General features: G+C 52.5%; 8 protein-coding genes across 8 annotated transcripts; 5 read left to right on the plus strand and 3 right to left on the minus strand.

Annotated features, from left to right (window-relative positions):
• Positions 1-738: 738 nt before the first annotated feature.
• Positions 739-1685, plus strand: J4E93_009856 (uncharacterized protein; the record flags this gene model as incomplete). Its single annotated transcript, XM_049347745.1, has 3 exons — positions 739-1096; positions 1151-1307; positions 1361-1685. The coding sequence occupies 3 exons, from the start codon at positions 739-741 to the stop codon at positions 1683-1685; spliced, it is 840 nt and encodes a 279-aa protein (XP_049194974.1).
• A 622-nt stretch (positions 1686-2307) lies between these two features.
• On the plus strand, positions 2308-4491 carry J4E93_009857 (uncharacterized protein; the record flags this gene model as incomplete). The annotated part of the gene is made up of 2 exons (XM_049347746.1): positions 2308-2360; positions 2409-4491. The coding sequence occupies 2 exons, from the start codon at positions 2308-2310 to the stop codon at positions 4489-4491; spliced, it is 2136 nt and encodes a 711-aa protein (XP_049194975.1).
• Positions 4492-5209: 718 nt separating this feature from the next.
• J4E93_009858 (uncharacterized protein) lies at positions 5210-6364 on the plus strand (the record flags this gene model as incomplete). The annotated part of the gene is made up of 2 exons (XM_049347747.1): positions 5210-6195; positions 6241-6364. The coding sequence occupies 2 exons, from the start codon at positions 5210-5212 to the stop codon at positions 6362-6364; spliced, it is 1110 nt and encodes a 369-aa protein (XP_049194976.1).
• A 99-nt stretch (positions 6365-6463) lies between these two features.
• J4E93_009859 (uncharacterized protein) lies at positions 6464-8179 on the minus strand (the record flags this gene model as incomplete). Its single annotated transcript, XM_049347748.1, has 1 exon — positions 6464-8179. The coding sequence occupies one exon, from the start codon at positions 8177-8179 to the stop codon at positions 6464-6466; it is 1716 nt and encodes a 571-aa protein (XP_049194977.1).
• Positions 8180-8504: 325 nt separating this feature from the next.
• J4E93_009860 (uncharacterized protein) lies at positions 8505-10240 on the plus strand (the record flags this gene model as incomplete). Its single annotated transcript, XM_049347749.1, has 3 exons — positions 8505-8938; positions 8991-9299; positions 9346-10240. 3 exons carry the CDS (start codon positions 8505-8507, stop codon positions 10238-10240), a joined length of 1638 nt encoding a protein of 545 aa, XP_049194978.1.
• Positions 10241-10991: 751 nt separating this feature from the next.
• Positions 10992-13610, plus strand: J4E93_009861 (uncharacterized protein; the record flags this gene model as incomplete). The annotated part of the gene is made up of 1 exon (XM_049347750.1): positions 10992-13610. The coding sequence occupies one exon, from the start codon at positions 10992-10994 to the stop codon at positions 13608-13610; it is 2619 nt and encodes an 872-aa protein (XP_049194979.1).
• A 42-nt stretch (positions 13611-13652) lies between these two features.
• Positions 13653-15001, minus strand: J4E93_009862 (uncharacterized protein; the record flags this gene model as incomplete). The annotated part of the gene is made up of 6 exons (XM_049347751.1): positions 13653-13758; positions 13819-13914; positions 13972-14288; positions 14337-14848; positions 14917-14942; positions 14991-15001. 6 exons carry the CDS (start codon positions 14999-15001, stop codon positions 13653-13655), a joined length of 1068 nt encoding a protein of 355 aa, XP_049194980.1.
• A 794-nt stretch (positions 15002-15795) lies between these two features.
• J4E93_009863 (uncharacterized protein) lies at positions 15796-17805 on the minus strand (the record flags this gene model as incomplete). Its single annotated transcript, XM_049347752.1, has 1 exon — positions 15796-17805. One exon carries the CDS (start codon positions 17803-17805, stop codon positions 15796-15798), a length of 2010 nt encoding a protein of 669 aa, XP_049194981.1.
• Positions 17806-18158: the final 353 nt, after the last annotated feature.

Raw genomic sequence — 18158 nt, forward strand, 5'->3', positions numbered from 1 at the left:
AATAAATAATAAATATCTTAATATATAATATTTTTACTTTTTTTAATATAGAATTTTTTATATATAAGTAATAAACTTTACTTTATTTAGACTAGCTTATACTATAGAATTATTAGTTTACTAATAATAAAAAAATCTATCTTTATATATGGTAATTTAAGACTCGCCTCTAGAGCTAGAAGAAGTATTAATTAACTAATAAATAGATTACCTAGAGACGCTGTAGGCTACACGCTGCGACGTAGATTCTAGCTACCTCTAGTAACGGGACGTTGACCGTGATGTCATGCGCGGCCCGTCACCTCTTCTCTGCCTAGCGCCACGTTGCCGAGTCCGCGGAACGTAATGCTTCGCACCACTTGACAAGGCTTAGTCTGCCGCTCTGCCCACCGCCCACCAACCAGCGCAACCCAGGCTTTCGGATTGCGACGGAGATAGCCCTTCGACCCGTCTTCTGCTCAGCCGTTGCAGCAAATGTGGAGATACATGCGGAGAAACCTGGGGATACACTGCCTGAGACGGGCGATATGCCTCGGTCTGTTTGAGCCATGACGACGAGAGGGTGTGAGATCTGAGCCGTGGGCCGTCTCTCGTCAATCAGAGCCATCTTCGTGTCGCGATATAGCTATCATGCCGCGGCCCAGGAAGATGTTGTCTCCAATCTGCTCCCACAGCCAACTTCCACCTTGTCCTGCGTCCACAATTCAACGACGTCTACACGAAGAGCCACCTTCCATCATGTCAGAGACGGCCAAGATAGACCACGAGATGACTGAGCACAACGGTGTGAACATCGCAAGCAATGGTGCGCCGTTGAGTCGCCAGGTTACAGTCGCTCTCTCGCCCGAGCAGTACGAGCGTCTCTTCTTCCAGCCATCCGCACCCCGTCGTGGAGATCTCGCAAAGCGCTTCGCCAATCCAACACTGCTTGGGCTTATTGGATTCTTGGTTCCATACACTTCGACTATCCTCATCTTGTGCGGGTTTCAAGGAGCCGTTGCTCCGCAGAGCTTGGTCGGCATCAGCGCCGACTACTACTTTTTCGGAGCGTTAGCCATGAACCTCGCTGGCATCGCCGAGTTCATCCTGGGCAACAGTACGGTTTACCAGTGTCTATAGGCGCTCTTCTGTTTGTACTGACCTCTCGCAGCGTTTCCCTTCGCGGTCTTCATCATCTATGGTAGCCATTGGGGCAGTTTGGCGTACCAGCAAGACCCCATACACCAGACGACCTCCGCCTTCGGCGAGCTCGGAGGCGCGGAAGGCGCAGCCTACAATGCGTCTCAAGGCTTCCATAACGTTTCTATGTAAGTAATACCAGCTCTTATATGTTGAGATGCAGTCTCTAATGAGTGTGCAGGGTGCTCGCCAGCTTCGTCTTCTTGATCGGTACCCTTCGCGTCAACCTCTTTTTCACCTTCACATTCTTCGGTCTAGTCATGCTGTTCGGGTTCATCGCTGCCGCAGACTTCTCCATTGCTTCTGCCACGACTGAAGCCGATCTTGAACATATCAACACGTTGTTGCGATGCGCAGGAGGATTCGGGTTTCTAGGCTTAATCTCTGGCTGGTACCTCGCCATTCTTACCGCTTGCGAAGCCGTGGGAATCCCATGCCCGCTGCCCGTCTTCGATTTGAGCACCAAGGTCTTCCCGGACAAGTCCAAGAACAGCCAAGCTAGTTAAAGCAATGGTTAAATGGCTTATAGCCGTTCTTCGTGGAACACGGGAAGGAGCCAAACTGCTAGCTAGCTGCGCGTCCTCGTGTTTTTCACATAACGCCAAATGACGAGTCGCTTAAAGTTTACCGAGGTTCTACCGCTGCTGCAAATCCATGCGAAGTGTTGTGACGTGACATGCGCATTATGTTCCGTTGAGCCCGGTGGCTGAATGTCGTTTATTATCGCGGGTCGATCGAGAGACAGCATCATGCAGATCCGGGGCTCGTATGCGCGGGCACGCGGGGTAGCACGGTCAACTCTCACTATGGCTTTACGGGAGAGTAAAATAGCGCGTCTTTGGGTTCCTCTCCGGATCAATTCGCATGCTTGGCTGCATGGTGGTCTTGGGCGTCTTAAGTCTTGAAAGTCATAAAGAGTCGGCTGCCTCAACGTGACAGGTAAGGGCAGTCTAGCGGCGGTAGTGTACGCATCGTACCTGTGTAGTCATGATGCATTCCGCCTCATCTCTCTTCCTTCTCGGCGCCACTTTGTTATCGACCACCTATGCGATCGGTCCTGATTGTGTCAATGGTCCATTGAAAGACAACAAGATCTGCGATGTCAATGCCGCGCCCACGGAACGGGCAATGGCCCTGGTTGCGGCTATGGAAAACGAAGAGAAGCTCGACAACTTGATGAGGTAGGCCTCCGTCGCGATTTCCTCATTCCAGCCAACTGATTCTTGCAGTAAATCGAGGGGTGTAGCGCGACTGGGCCTTCCGGCCTACAACTGGTGGGGTGAGGCATTGCACGGTGTAGCAGGAGCACCGGGAATCAACTTCACCGAGCCATTCACGAACGCCACCTCTTTCCCCATGCCATTGCTCATGTCGGCTGCTTTTGACGATGATCTCATCTTCAAGATCGCCAACATCATCGGGAATGAGGCGCGTGCCTTTGGCAATGGAGGTGTGGCCCCTGTGGATTACTGGACTCCAGACATCAACCCATTCCGCGATCCTCGCTGGGGTCGGGGCTCAGAGACGCCAGGCGAAGACATTCTGCGCATCAAGGGCTACACAAAGAGTCTGCTCGCTGGACTAGAGGGCGATCAAGCTCAGAGGAAGATCATCGCGACATGCAAGCACTACGTTGGCTACGATATGGAGGCTTGGGGCGGCGTCGATCGTCACAACTTTGACGCCAAAATCACAATGCAGGATCTTGCGGAGTACTACATGCCGCCCTTCCAGCAATGCGCGCGAGACTCCAAAGTCGGCTCGTTCATGTGCTCGTACAACGCTGTCAACGGTGTCCCTACATGCGCCGATACGTACGTTCTACAAACCATCTTGCGCGACCACTGGAACTGGACAGAAAGCAACAACTATATCACTAGTGACTGCGAGGCCGTTGCTGATATTTCCGAGAACCACAACTATACGGATACACTCGCCGAAGGTACAGCAGTCGCCTTCATCGCCGGCATGGACAACAGCTGCGAGTACGAAGGATCTTCCGATATCCCTGGAGCTTGGAGTCAAGGACTCTTGAACGTCACCGTTATTGACAGGGCGCTTACGCGGCAGTACGAGGGTCTCGTTCGTGCTGGCTACTTTGACGGTGCTGGAGCTATATACGCAGACCTAGGAATCGATGATGTGAACACGCCGGAAGCACAGCAGCTTTCTCTCCAGGTCGCATCGGAAGGTCTCGTTATGCTGAAGAATGACCACACGCTCCCTCTTGCTCTCTCCAATGGGTCTAATGTCGCCATGATCGGATTCTGGGCCAATGACTCGTCGAAGTTGTCCGGTATCTACAGCGGCCCTGCTCCCTACCTGCGCACCCCCGTGTGGGCTGGTGAACAGCTCGGATTGAACATGTCTATTGCCACTGGCCCTGTTTTGCAGAACTCCAGTGCCCGCGATAACTGGACAACGAACGCGCTCAATGCGGCAGAAGGATCTGACTACATCATCTACTTTGGTGGTCTAGACACTTCAGCAGCGGCAGAAGGTTTCGACCGTACCGACATCAGCTGGCCTAGCGCACAAGTCGAACTCATCACAAAGCTTACTCGGCTTGGAAAGCCGCTTGTGGTCGTTGTTTTGGGCGACATGGTCGACAACTCTCCCCTCCTGTCGATGGAAGGCGTCAACTCCGTCATCTGGGCTAACTGGCCCGGTCAAGATGGTGGATTGGCCGTCATGAATGTCATCACTGGCGCGCATGCAGTCGCTGGTCGTTTGCCAATCACGCAATACCCTGCGAGCTACACCAACCTCTCGATGCTGGACATGAACCTTCGCCCTGATGCCATTAGTCCAGGCCGCACCTACCGTTGGTACAACCAGTCCGTACAGCCATTCGGCTTTGGCTTGCATTACACTACCTTTGCTGCGAACTTCAGCAGCAGCGAAGGACTAACCTACGATATCCAAGATATTATGAGCGACTGTTCGCAGATGTATCCTGATCTGTGCGACGTTGCTCCAGTCGAGATCGGCGTGACCAATAAGGGTAATGTTACTTCCGATTTCGTCGCTCTAGCTTTCATCAAGGGCGAGGCTGGACCAAAACCATACCCACTCAAGACACTGGTCTCATACGCGCGATTGAGGGACATTGCTGGTGGTCAGACAAAGATGGCATCACTCTCTCTCACGCTCGGAACGCTGGCGCGGGTCGACCAGATGGGCAACACGGTCGTGTATCCGGGAGAGTACACACTGCTTCTTGACGAGCCTATGCAGGCGGAGCTGAAGCTCACGATAACGGGTGAAGAGACCGTGCTGGACAAGTGGCCTCAGCCGCCAGCATCTTCGTAGATGATCAGATCGATACCGCTATTGCGTTAGATGAATACCAAACATCTTTACAGCTCTGCGTATTGCCGCTTTCTTCTGTGTGTGATGTTTCTGATTCTGATTAGCAGCGATCTGAGGGTTTGTGCTTGAGATCTGTCACCGATTGCGTTTATGCAGTGAATGCTTAGCCTAGGAAGACATCGCCTTAGGCTTAACTTATTGCCTAGGTAATAAGTATAGAGTTGTTTCCTAGGCACAAAGTACTTTTTACCTAGGTGAAAAGTCTTATACTTTATGTCTAGATGTAAAACCTTTTACCTAAGCAGTATGTATATACACTAAGAATATAGTATTTTCTTTAGTAAAAATGTTAATCTCTAAGCAGAAGCGTTTATACCTAAGGAAAAAGGTTTATACCTAAGCGAAAAGGTTTATACGTAAGTAAAAAGGTCTATACCTAAGTAGAAAGCTTGATACCTAACTAGAAAGGTTTATACCTAGGTAAAGTGTAGTTTTTAAACCGCGAGCAGGCACTGGTCGTCTACTGCGCCGTTTGTGCTTGGCAAACGGCGCGTGCGGTATGTGCCTCTTCAGTGCATGCAGTCACATGATTTGGTGGCGTAGCTTTCGTGACGCAAAACCCTGCAAGATCTCGCTGATGTTGCAACACCTTCCTCTCGCGCGATTATTCATATCACGATCCAAATTCGACGTCTCAGGGCATTCGCAATATCAGATCATGATGCAGACACCGACTCCACTGCAAGTGCCCATGGACAAGTCTCGCGTGGAGAGCCTACTTTACGACGGAGACTTCAAAGTCGACGACAACGTTCTCATAAAGTTTCCAAAGGGTACAACGGTCATCTCTGCGCACCGCTTCGGAGTATCATCCTGGACCGTGACTGCCCGGCTACTTCTTCTATTCCCCGACGGTACCGAAGAACGCTACTTTTTGAAGTCTGCTTCAGAGGCTCATGGTCGTACCTTGATTGCAGGCGAATTCAACGCGATGTCGGAGTTGTACAAGTGGGCCCCGTATCTCGTACCCAAGCCGCACTCTTGGGGACGATACCGAGATGACGAACGGGAGGCGTACTTCTTCGTTTCACAGTACATCGAGATGAGCGACCAGATGCCTAATCCCGATCAGCTGTGTGAGAAGCTGGCTCGTCTTCATCGCGAAAGCACCTCACCTACTGGCCAATACGGATTCCATGTAACGACATGCCAGGGTCGTGCGACTCAGTTTGTAGCATGGGAGAAGGACTGGACGGTGTTCTTCATCAAACTCCTGCAACATGTCATCGATGTCGACTTCGAGTTGAACGGATCTTGGGATGAGCTCGACGGGGCCGAGAAGCGGCTCATTCAGTTTGTGATTCCGAGACTGCTTGGAGCACTGACGGCAGAAGGTCGTTTGATCAAGCCAAGCTTGATCCACGGTGATCTCTGGGAAGGCAACATCGGTACAGCCATTGACAGCAGTGATGTGCTTCTTTTCGACTCTGCTGCGTTCTATGCCCATGACGAGCTGGAAGTGGCGGATTGGAGACCTTACTACAAGAAGATCAGCAACAAGATATACCTGGAAACCTATCTGAAGTACCAAGAGCCTAGCGAACCGAAGGAGGAGTGGGACGATCGGAATCGACTCTACAGTATCTACTGGAATATCATCTACTCGGTCAACCACGTTGCCCAGGGTAAAGCGATTCGCCAAGTGTAAGTCGAGCAGGAAGTGATAAGGCATAGCTAACACCCGAAAAGCGCCTACAACGATATGCTCTCTCTCATCGACAGATACGCGCCTTTTCCAGAAGGCGAGAGACCTCCGACACTACAAGAGGCTGAGATGGCTTCTCTGTCATCTGAGCGGGATCATACTGTGTAGGGCGAGGTGCTTGGTGTGAGTGACTTGAATGCTAGCACAGAGAAATTGTATCATGATTTGCTCTCATACAAAATCACCCGAAAGCTTATCAGTGAGGCTTCAGTTTCCAGCCTTGGGCTCCATCGATGCAGTCGGTGCAGAGACCAGGGAGCCGTTCTGAGTCACGCGACCGTTCCGTACTTGTCTCCAATGCATGCCCTTCCATTGTAGCAGGGCGACGCTCAATGCCGACAGTATGCCACTCCACAGTCCTAGAGCCGTAAAGTACCATCCTCTACCAGCTGCGTTCAGCAATGGTTGTAAGACCGCAACTCCCGTCGCGGCCATGGCGCAGCGTGTAATGCTCGTAGCAGCTGCGGCGGTGCTTGGACTTTGGGGGAAAGAATCCACTAGCAAGGTGCTGAACGTCGTGTAGCCGTAGCAACCCCAGAAACCTTGCATAAATTGTAAGATCAATGGTATAGCCGGGTGAACGTGGTATTGGACAGTCCATCCATAGCCGATCATGGTCGCTGTCGATATTATTAGCATGGTGTAGCTGTATCTTGTCCTCGCACGCTCGATTGGAAACTTCAGAAGGTCATCACCAGATACCTTGTCGATGGTCCAGCCAATGCTGCGAGCAATGGCACGGTAGTTGTAATCCATCATCTTTCCGGTGAAGTAGGCTCCGGCGATGGTGCCAATGCCACGCGGCAGATACGACAAGCCAATGTAAAGCTCATTCCAATGGTATATATCTTTGTAGATGTCTGGGCCCGCTGCAACGAAGGAGTAGTCCACTGTGTAGAACGATCCGTGAACCCATAAAGTGAGGAAGGTGTCCCCATAGAAGATGATGCGAAAGCAGGCGAGCAAGTTAGACAGTCCGTACTTCCGCTTAATCGTCTGGCACGGAGCTGCCGCTGATGACACTGGAGTCGCACCATCTTCATTTAATCTTCTTGCTGCTTTTACTTTGATTCGTTTTCGTAGGAGGCCTACCCAGCTGTATTGCCACCACTTGTAATCGAACTTGTCACTGCCATTGCCGACCATGTTGCGAGCCGTCTCGGGGAGTAATGCGCCCACGCCGACGAGCAAGACTCCGCCGACAACGAAGAGGGCCCAAAATACCCAATTGATGTTTCCACTCGTGTAGGCCACTACGCCTCCTACGACTGGACCCACACAAGTTCCCAGGTTCATGGCCATGCTGATTGGGCCTAGCATCTGTCCTCGTTCGCTCGGTACACAGACGTCTGCAACAACGCCGAAACTGATGGCATACGCTGCACTAGCTCCAAAACTCTGTATCGCACGCAGAACCAAAAGGACCGCATAGTTGCGCTTGTTAAGAGCTAGTCCCAAGTTACCGATGACGTACAGGGCCAGAGTGGCCAGGAAGTAGGGTCGCCGGCCATGAACATCAGATAGTGGCCCAAAAATGACGGGTGAAATGGCCTGGAAGACAATGTAAAGAGTGATTGTAAGGTTAATAGCCTGCGCTGTGGTACTGAACTGTATGCGCAACAGGGGAAGAAGGGGGAAGTAGATGGTCGCCGTCAATGGTGACGTGATAGCTGCCAAACCCAGAAGCGGCCGTAGTTGCCGCCGCTGCGACTGCGTGAAGGATGTGTATTCGAGCGGGCTTGGTGCAGGCGCGTTGTCGCGTCTGCCTGCAACATCTTTACCCAGTTCCGCATCGCCGACTCCTGCTGAGGGTGAGGCAGTAATCTCTCCGGACATGGCGCCGAGCTGGTGCTTGGGCGAGGCTGGTCGCGCGAAGTCTGGCGGGGTAAGGCTTCCGACTGGCGCCTTCCGGCTCGCGGCCATAGCTCGTCACGCGTCCGCCGGCAAACCTCCACCTTCTCCTCACCCAACCCCAGAATACAAACACCCCATCCCTGTACGCGCATCTCGTACAACTGTCGATCAATCCCTTGAGCTGGTGCGCTATGTCAAACGGTGCAGGCCAAGAGGCGCAACATGATGCATCGCGACCAATTCCTCCGTCGCCCGCGCCCGTAGCCAGGAAACGCTGCCTGCTGTGAGGTCATCCAGTATGCAGCACAGCGACCACCGGATATTATGAGCTCGTGATGGGCGATTGAAAACGAGTGCGCAGACTGGCAGTTCTCACCATCAAGATCGCATCGCAATGGCTACCACAATCTTGCTCTCGGCATGCCTTGCCCTACAAGCAGCAGCCAAAACAGTCAGATCACCCACACCTCCTATGGGATGGAACTCGTACAACACCTGGAACTGCTTGCCCTCTGAGGAGAAGATTCACGAGAGTGCTCATGGCCTCATCGACCTCGGTCTTAGCAACGCTGGCTACAATTTCGTGACAGTCGACTGCGGCTGGAACGCCCATGATCGAGATGAAGAGGGGAGACTTCAATGGAATGAGACTCTCTTCCCATCTGGTGGCAAGGCACTCGGAGATTATCTCCATGACCTGGGTCTGGACTTTGGTCTTTATTCTGGCGCTGGGTATCTACAGTGCGGGTCAGAATCGTTACCTGCGAGTCTGGGGTACGAACAACTAGATGCGGAGAGTTTCGCTGAGTGGGGCGGAGATAGCCTTAAGTATGATCACAAGCCTCCTCAATACGCTTTCGCCCTTGCTAACGTTATGCAGGTACGACAACTGCTACTCTACTTCCAACACCACGATGGTCGACTCTAGCTCCGCAGAAGCTCAATCACCAGCACGTTTCCAACACATGGCGGCCGAATTAGATGCGGTAGACCGCGACATACATTACTACGTCTGCCAGTGGGGAATTGGCACTGACGTCGGTGACTGGGCTGCTGAGGTTGGCAACACCTGGCGAATCAGCAACGACATCTACAATGGCTGGCGTAGCATCTGGCGGATCACCAATCAGGTCGTCCCATACTTCAGGCATACCACTGCTGGTGCATTTGCAGACATGGACATGCTGACGTAAGTAGAATGAGCTGTATCTGGAGTCGTCAACTGACAAGTCTAGCGTGGGCCTGAATGCCCTTTCTGAAGAGGAAGAGCGCTTCCACTTTGGCATGTGGGCTATCAACAAGTCTCCTCTCATCATCGGCGCCGCCCTCGATCCCGAACGTATAAGTCAGAGCTCTTTAGACATCCTCTCGAACAAGGAAGTCGTTGCCATCAATCAAGACCCACTTGCTCAGCAAGCCATGTTGGTCCGTCGCGATACTGAGAACGAGTGGGATATCTGGATGGGAAAACTCTCGGGATCTAAGCAGGTGTTGGGAGTCGCGAATTGGAAGAACGACTCCCAAGCTGTAGACTTTGATCTGGCAACACTGGGCATAGCTTCGGCTGATGTGCGCGATGTCTGGGCCGCGAAAGATCTTGGTACTTTGTCTGGTGCCCAGACGGCTGACTTGGCTGGACATGAGCTGCGACTATGGGTTCTATCCAACATCGTCGCCGCTGCCCCTCTCACTTCCGAATCGTACCATTTCGCTGCTAATGCGTCGCTTTCCGGACCAGCACACAACTTCTCCTGCGCGTCTGGCGCATGCCTTCCCACTGGCTCGAAGATTGAGTACATCGGCCGCGCCAGCAGCGTCAAGTTCGCCAACGTTAGCTCGCAGTCCACTGGCAAGAACCTCATGGGCATCGACTTCGTCAACTACCACTATGCTTTTACTACTGCGTGGGAGTGGGGCGACAACACACGTAATATGACCATCGCGGTCAATGGCGCTGAGGCGAAGAGATGGGCATTCCCCCTCTCTGGTGGCGATTGGGAAGAGAGTCTGCGGCTGCAGATAGAGCTTGATGGCTTTGTGGAGGGTACAGAGAACATGATTGAGTTCCGAGGATACGGAGACAGCTTTGGGCCGGATCTTGTAGGCTTTGAGATCCTGAACAGCGCTTAGAGTCTCCGCTTGGGTAAATACTGTTTGCTTTGGTACAGTTCATACGACTTTTACCTAGGTATAATCTACATGCTTTTTACTTGGGTAAAAACCTTAACATCTACTTAGGTATAAACAATGCTTCGTACTTGGGTATAAACTAGATGCTTTTTACTTAGGTATAAACTATGCTTCGTACTTAGGTACAAACCATGCTTCGTACTTAGGTATAAACTATGCTTTCTACTTGGGTATAAACTGCGCTTTTTACCTAGGTACAAACTATCGAGGTGTGCTTTGTACTTGGGTATATACTATGCTTTCTTCCTAGGTATGAAGTGTGCTTTTTGCCTAGGTATTAACCACACTTTTTACCCAACTCTTTGGTTTTTATCCAACCCTTTACTTCTTACCCGTCTCTATTGTTCTTACCCAACCCTGTACTTTATACCTAACTTCGTACTTTTTACCCAACCCTGTACTTTCCACCTAACTCTGCGAGTCTGCGCAAGAGGTGGATGCGAGAGGATGTGACGCAGGCGCATCGTCGCGGCGGGATAAATCGGCCTCTGATGTACATCCGTAAGTATGGCCGTGCCTACGCTTGTGTTGAACGAAGGAAGCTGCGTAGTCGTTGATCAGCGTTTCACCGGAGCATCTTGAGGGGCAGGTACCCCGCATGTGTTTACCCGCGGGTGAACAACCACCGAACGTCCATCATTTAGCTGTCACATCGGTCAGGCTCATTGTTAGTCTACGACTCACGGACAAGATGACGCCTATTCCGTACACCTCATCGCCGCTATCCGCGGGTTGGACGTTCAAGCAGGGCGACCGTTCCTCAACTAACGAATACCTTCCGGCCTGCGATGCACCAACTGAAGTCTATCGCGACTTACTCAAACACGACAAGATCCCAGACCCCTTTCATGACCTCAATGAGCTAGCAGTGCGCTGGGTTGGCGATGAGACATGGACATATCGTACGACCTTCGCTGCGCCTTCCGACTATGGAAAGGCGAACGCGGTCACCACCCTTCGATTCGAAGGTCTCGACACCTTTGCTTCCGTCTTTCTGAACGACGAGATGATTCTGGAGTCTGACAACATGTTCATCGAGCATCAGATCGACGTTTCAGGCAAGCTGCAGGCTGAGGAAAACGTGCTGGAAATCATCTTTGAGTCAGCACGCAAGAAGGGCCTGGAGCTGGTAGAACAGCATCCAGAACATCGCTTCATCGTACACCAGACAGAGATCTCGCGAGGGCCGGTTCGCAAAGCGCAGTACCATTGGGGATGGGATTGGGGCCCTATCCTTATGACGTGTGGGCCCTGGAAGCCAGTATCGATTGAGACGTGGGAATGCCGCCTATCAGATCTCAATGTGCAGTACGAATTGTCGCAGGACCTCAAGTCCGCGGAATTGAAGATGAGTGTGGAATGGGAGGGAAAGACCACGGGTATATTATTCATGATCTCGAAGGACGGAGAAGACATTGACGGTATACGCACCACCATCAATGATCGCAAGAGTCCCCTGGAAACTACCGTCACCATGGAGAATATCGAGCTCTGGTGGCCGCGAGGCTATGGGCAACAAAGTCTTTACACCATTAGAGCAGAAGCCATTGTGCAGGGTGTCCCGAATCCCATCCACCTTATATCCAAGCAGTTTGGCTTTCGCCGCACTGAGCTTATCAAAGAGCCAGACTCACACGGCACTTCTTTCTACTTCCGTATCAACGATGTCGACATCTTTTGCGGAGGCTCGTGTTGGATACCCGCCGACTCGTTTCTCACACGACTGAAACCAAACGACTACCGCGAGTGGGTGAAGCTCGCTGCTGACGGCAATCAAACCATGCTGAGGATCTGGGGAGGCGGTATCTACGAAGCAGATGCGCTGTACGATGCCGCTGATGAATTTGGCGTGTTAATATGGCAAGACTTCATGTTCGCATGTGCCAACTACCCAACCTACCCCGAATACTTGGAAAGTGTGGACATCGAAGCAAGACAGAATGTGAGACGACTGAGAAACCACCCCAGCCTAGTGGTGTGGGCAGGTAACAACGAGGACTACCAGATCGTCGAGCGATACAAACTACAATATGACCCTGACGACAAGGATCCAGAATCCTGGCTCAAGACCGACTTCCCAGCTCGCTACATCTACGAGCATCTCCTGCCAAAGATTGTTGAAGAGGAATGTCCAAACATACCCTACCATCCCAGCTCACCCTTTGGTGATGGCAAGTCGACGGTCTTGGGAGTGGATCCTACAATCGGTGATGTACACCAGTGGAATATGTGGCACGGTACTATGGAGCCATACCAACGACTGCCGGATATGGGCGGTCGCTTCGTATCCGAGTTTGGCATGGAAGCATATCCTCATGTTTCCACACTTGAGACGTGCATCAACGATCAGCACGACCTCCACCCTGGCTCGATGGCCATGGACTTCCGCAACAAAGCTATTGGTCATGAGCGACGTCTCATAAGCTACGTGTCTGAGAACTTCCGGGTTCAGTACCTACTGAAAGGCTATACACATCTCACCCAGGTCATGCAAGCAGATGCGATGTCGTGGGCTTACAAGTCCTGGCGCCGCCAATGGGGGTCAGCTGGCGATCGCAAATGCGGAGGCGCGTTGGTGTGGCAGCTGAACGACTGTTGGCCGACGATGTCGTGGGCTGTTGTAGACTACTACAAGGTGCCAAAGCCAACGTACTATGCTATCAAGCGTGCCATGCAGCCCATCACCGTTGGTGTACAACGCAAGTACAATAGTTGGACTATGCGGCCGGCCGACCGACTGTGGCAGCGCGACACTGGGCATATCGATATGCAAAAGCTGTGGCAGAACGTCGAATACGATCTCTGGGTCTCCAACAGTACGCTGATAGACGTGGAAGTCGATGTTGCGTTACGCTATATCTCGATCGGCACAGGAAAGGACATCAGCACTGATGAGCGCAAGAAGATACACATTCCCGCAAATGGAACAACCGAGATACTCACTGACCATATCGCCAACGCCGAAGACCCACAAGAGCCGGGTGGACCTTTCCGTACAGCGAGGGCTGACCCGTTCGTCATCCACGCGTCGTTATACAAAGATGGTCACCTCCTCGCTAGCGACGTGTCATGGCCAGAGCCCATCAAGTACCTCACTTTTGAGAATCCAGGCGTACATGTCCGCTACTCGGAAGACAAGAAGACAATGTTCGTTTCTTCAGCGAAGCCAGTCAAGGGCTTTGTGTTCGACGAGGATTCCGAACATCGTCTGAGTGACAATGGCTTTGACTTGGTACCGGGGGAAACGAAAGAGGTGCAGGTGGAAGGTCTTCCGGGAACGATGCTGAAATGGAGATACGTTGAGATGTGAAAGCTATTGTCTGCTCCTTTGTACTTCATTTCAACTAGTACTTCATGACATATCCCAAAAGCTGTCTTCAGAATCGCTGTCCTCATCTGCAGAATCGACAGGCCTCTCGCTGACCTTCCAGAATGCTGTTGGTCCGGCAGGGCCATGACTAATGTTTACACGAAGTTAGCGCGTGTCTCACATCAGTTCGCACAAAGCTATCACTTACGCATCGAAATCCTTGTCAAACCACGTTCCTACCACACCGCGCGGGCAGCGCAGCCCACCAACTTGAATGCCGTCACTGCGCCATCGCTCCTCACCGCTGTCGCAAAGTCAGTAATACTCTGCCCAATACATCGGCATAGTTCTTTCTACTTACCCTTGAAACACTGAGATAGTCTGCCAGCGAACCTCTCCTTCCGGTGTTAGGCTAACAGTACCGCGAATACCAGAGTTGGCGTTCGGATCCCAATGCGCATCTACGGACTTCGATTTGCCTCTGAAATGCACAATGGGTAGCTTTGAGTTGTCGAAAGGGCCGGGTGCTGTGACATCTGTGATGCGCAAGTCCATGATGATGTGTCTGATGGCTTCGTCGGTGTTCAATGCATCTCTAGGCTCGTCGGAAGGAACTTTCATCGCCTCGGTGCTGAAGTTGTAGTGGTACAAGTCGTTGTAGTCGAGGAAACATACGATCTAAATGTCGTTAAAGAGAGTTTGAGTGCCCGAGCGAACCAAACCTACACGTGACCAGATACCTTCCACTCCGTATGGATCCTTCATGTTGAGGGAAATGTCCGGTTGCTGTACTAGCGCCGTATAGTTCCGTGAGTGGCCCATCTGATAGTCGTCTTCAGGAATGACACCATCAAGTGGAGCAAACCATGGTGGCCGGAGTTTGTTCGATACTGTATGCGTGCAGTAGCAAGAGTTATAGCCGATGACGATCATGATGCTTTCGATCATCTCCCAATCCACACGCATGGTGCCATCGTCACGGAAAGGTCCCCACTCGTTGTTATCGGTGTAGTTCCGTAGGTCGTATACGCGCGATCTGGCATATGGATTCGTTGAGAGATCTCTTCTTCCAGCGTTAGATGGTGGAAAGCCGAATAGACTGTGCAGTCTTGCGCTCAGCTGCCGACTCTCTTCATCCCCAGCTGGCCTCTGCTTTCCTGTACCGGCACGATCGAAAAGAGAGGAGCGGCACATGAACGCATCGTGATTCTGTGCGATACGCTGGAACTGGTTGGTCACTAATTGTTTGTTATGAGTCACGCCATAATCATCAAGTGACATCGTGGCGATAAGCTCGTCGACGCACGTTGCGACAAATGTGAACTCTTCTCTCTGCTACCGCTTAGCAACGTTGCCTTTAGATCCAAACTAGGAACATACCTTGAGGTCATTGTTGGCAGAATCGAGGATCTTTTGACATCTCACCACCCTCTGCAACGCTCCTGCCCATTCTGGCTCAGGATCAGCCGGTCTTCGGCGTCGAGGATCGTCCTACCACAACATTAGACTGCATGAAATGCGATGAAAGGAAAGGGTATTGCATACAAAGTGCTTCAAGTACAGGGTTTTGTAAAGCCGCTTGTTCTCCTTGATGAATTGGTTGAAGCCTCTGGACGTTTGCGCACATGCCGCGAGATCATGGGGTTCAATCTCTTCCAGAATCCCGATCAGAACATCATAACAGAGATCCAGGAGTTCGATCATGACTGCTCTCGCGGAGTAAGAATGCTCAAAGCAGTTGGTAACGAAGATGGAAAGCGGAGACAAATCAAGGGTCCAAGTGGTGACGATGTGGGGTCCGGAGATAAGGCCTATCACCGTGTAGTTCGCAGCGGGCTGGCGCCACTCTAATAATCCCTCGGTCTCTGAGGATTGCGCGTTACTTGGTGCTTGCTGAGATGCTTGTGTAACATGAGAATGTCTGTGTAACAAAAGGAGACGCCACTGTCTGGAGCGACAGGCTGGACACCTGCAAACGTCACAACGGGCGCTAGCGCACCTTTTTAGTCAGCAGGCAGCCGGAACGCCGAAATCCATCAGTTTCTGCCAACCCTCCAACTGATATTACGCATCATGCAATTGGTCAGGGCGCAGCTAAAGTTGTAAAGGAGAGGTCATAAATCACACGAAAGGAAGACGTCTTGAACATGAAAGCAATGCAATTGGGGTATCTAGGTCAAGCAAACTACCACTCTAATCGATCATCACACGTCAACCGTACATCCCACCTATCGTCTCCCTTCCACACCTCACCACCCTTGTTGTTCTTAGCAACTATCCGCCGAAGATCGCTAATCATACCACCGGGCCCCGAAGCGAACACCTCAGTGCCTCCTCGTACAGTACCAGCAACAAACTCTGATACTAGGGTATCTAGGTCAGGTCTTGCTTGGATGTGGTTGAGGCCCAACTCCGACTTTGCGACACCATGAACTGAGAGCGCAGAGGATGCGTCGGCAGATGAAGAGTCGGAGGCGGAGTTGATCTCCTTGGAGCACTCGTTGGGCGCGGCCTTTTCCGAGACGGTGAGATCGAGGTTGGCTTCTTCTGCGGCGCGGGTGACGTAGATGTGAATTCCGGTTCGTAGGTTTCGGCACTTGCGCTTGAGGGTAGCGAGTTCAGGGCCGACCCAGTCGATGTCGCTTCTCCGGCGTATGCTCCAGATGAGCGTCATGTGGCGGTCAGGCGACTGTGGGCTTGAAGCGAGGTCGAGAAGTACGGGAAGGACGTAAGCGATACCGGTGCCGCCAGCAATGCAGAGAATGTTGGAGTTGGCAGCAAGACCACGCATGGTGCGCTCGCCGTAGGGTCCAGTCATGACGACAGAGAGGCGGGCATCAGCCATTAGGCTCTCGTGCGATTCTTGGTGGCTTGACATGTTCGCAATGCGCTTCATGGACAGGTCGGCAATCTTCTTCGTCTCTCCGCCCCTTGCGCGGAAAATGTACGAGTGGCGCTGGGAGTCAGCACCGTAGACCGGGCGGCTGATTGGGGTAAATGGGTGGGACTGCCAGATGGAGCTGTCCGGGAACGTGAGGTAGAAGTGCTGTCCGACGGCCCAGGCATCTTGAGGGTGATCGAAATCCAGACGCACGACGTCGCCATTGACATCATCCTTAAAAAGCGCGATATTTGCAGAAGCGGCACGGAAGCCCATGTGTCCAGAGGGTAGGAAGTTGTAGTGAAGCAGAGCTGATCTAGCAAGTCGAATAGCGCGGTCGATGAACCAGACAAGGAGTCCGGGGAGGAGGAAGACCTTGAGCTGCGCCCAGTGTCCCCAGCAGGCTCCAATGTACACCATTGCGAGGACGTAGTGGGCCTTGCGGAAGAATTCGTAGCCGGTGAGACGGATACCCCAAGGAGTCGAGAGAAGAACAAGAAGAGTCAGGAGAAGCATTGCGACTACTCCCCAGATCATGTACTCTTGCACGATCCATTCCTTGGCGACGGTTGGCTGGGGCTGATAGAGACGGATCTCGATGACGCACCAACCGATGGTGTGGAGAGCAGACTGGGCGAAGATGATGTATCCCAACCAGCGATGGAGAAAGTTGAAGCTCTGGTATGGCAGTCCAGTGACGAGCGACAAGACGGACTCGCGTGTCGAGAGCATAACGGAGAGAGGCGTGAGGGCGTATGCGATGACACCGATACGGTCGGACCATGGTCCAAGACTGGTACGGGTATTGTAGACGCCGGGTAGCTTCTTGACGGGCGTTACCCATTTCTTGTAGACAATGCCGATGAAGGTGAAGATGGTCAGGTAGCCGGTCAGGACAACGAGGGTCAGGACCTGGGTGCGGGTTACCCGTCCGAAGATTGGTCGCGCGGCATCAGGAAGAAGATATCGTCGTGCGTATGATGGAATCGCCCGTCGGAGTCTTTCGAATGCGCTGCGTCTCTGCGGTACTCCTTCTCCTACTTCTTTTGGTAGTTGCACGCCGGACGGTTGCGAGCGTGCAAAGTGTCGGCCAACAGCCCACACCAGCAGGATGGCGCCAATGGTGGCCCATATGATGCCGCTGTAGTACATGCCAAGGTCATGACTGCGATAGACAACGTCGAGGTACTCGCAGGAGCCAGGGTCGCTGGTGCAGGGGACGAGGCGATCTGCGTAGCCCCAATGCGGCTCGACAGCGCTCGCCTCGGAGTAGTTCTGGATGTGCGCACGCGCGACGAGCATGTCAGCGGCCATGGTCAAGGCAAGAATTGGAGATGCGATGCGTGCTGCATGTCTCGAGGTGGAGTGCGCCGCATATCTATATGACCTATCGCCGGCGGAGCATTGCACACCGGAAACGTGGTGAGCACGTTTCGTAAAAACACGGGCCAAGGCTTCGAGAAGTGGGCGGCGACGCTTAGGCGGGTCTTTGGGCGGTTCCCGCTCTCTTGGGGCGATGGAAGCGGCTAGTGCGAGTGTGTTTGAGCAAGTTCCCCCATAATTCGCGGCGCGATTGCCGGCTTGCTTGCTCGGGCCAGACTGTCGTGAGACGGCATCTCGTTCCTACATATCATGGCCTCGCATCTGCAGTCGCAGGGTCTGGTCCG

Source organism: Alternaria ventricosa (genome assembly GCF_023758065.1).
Source record: "Alternaria ventricosa strain BMP 2768 chromosome Unknown scaffold_25, whole genome shotgun sequence".
NCBI lineage: Eukaryota > Fungi > Ascomycota > Dothideomycetes > Pleosporales > Pleosporaceae > Alternaria > Alternaria ventricosa.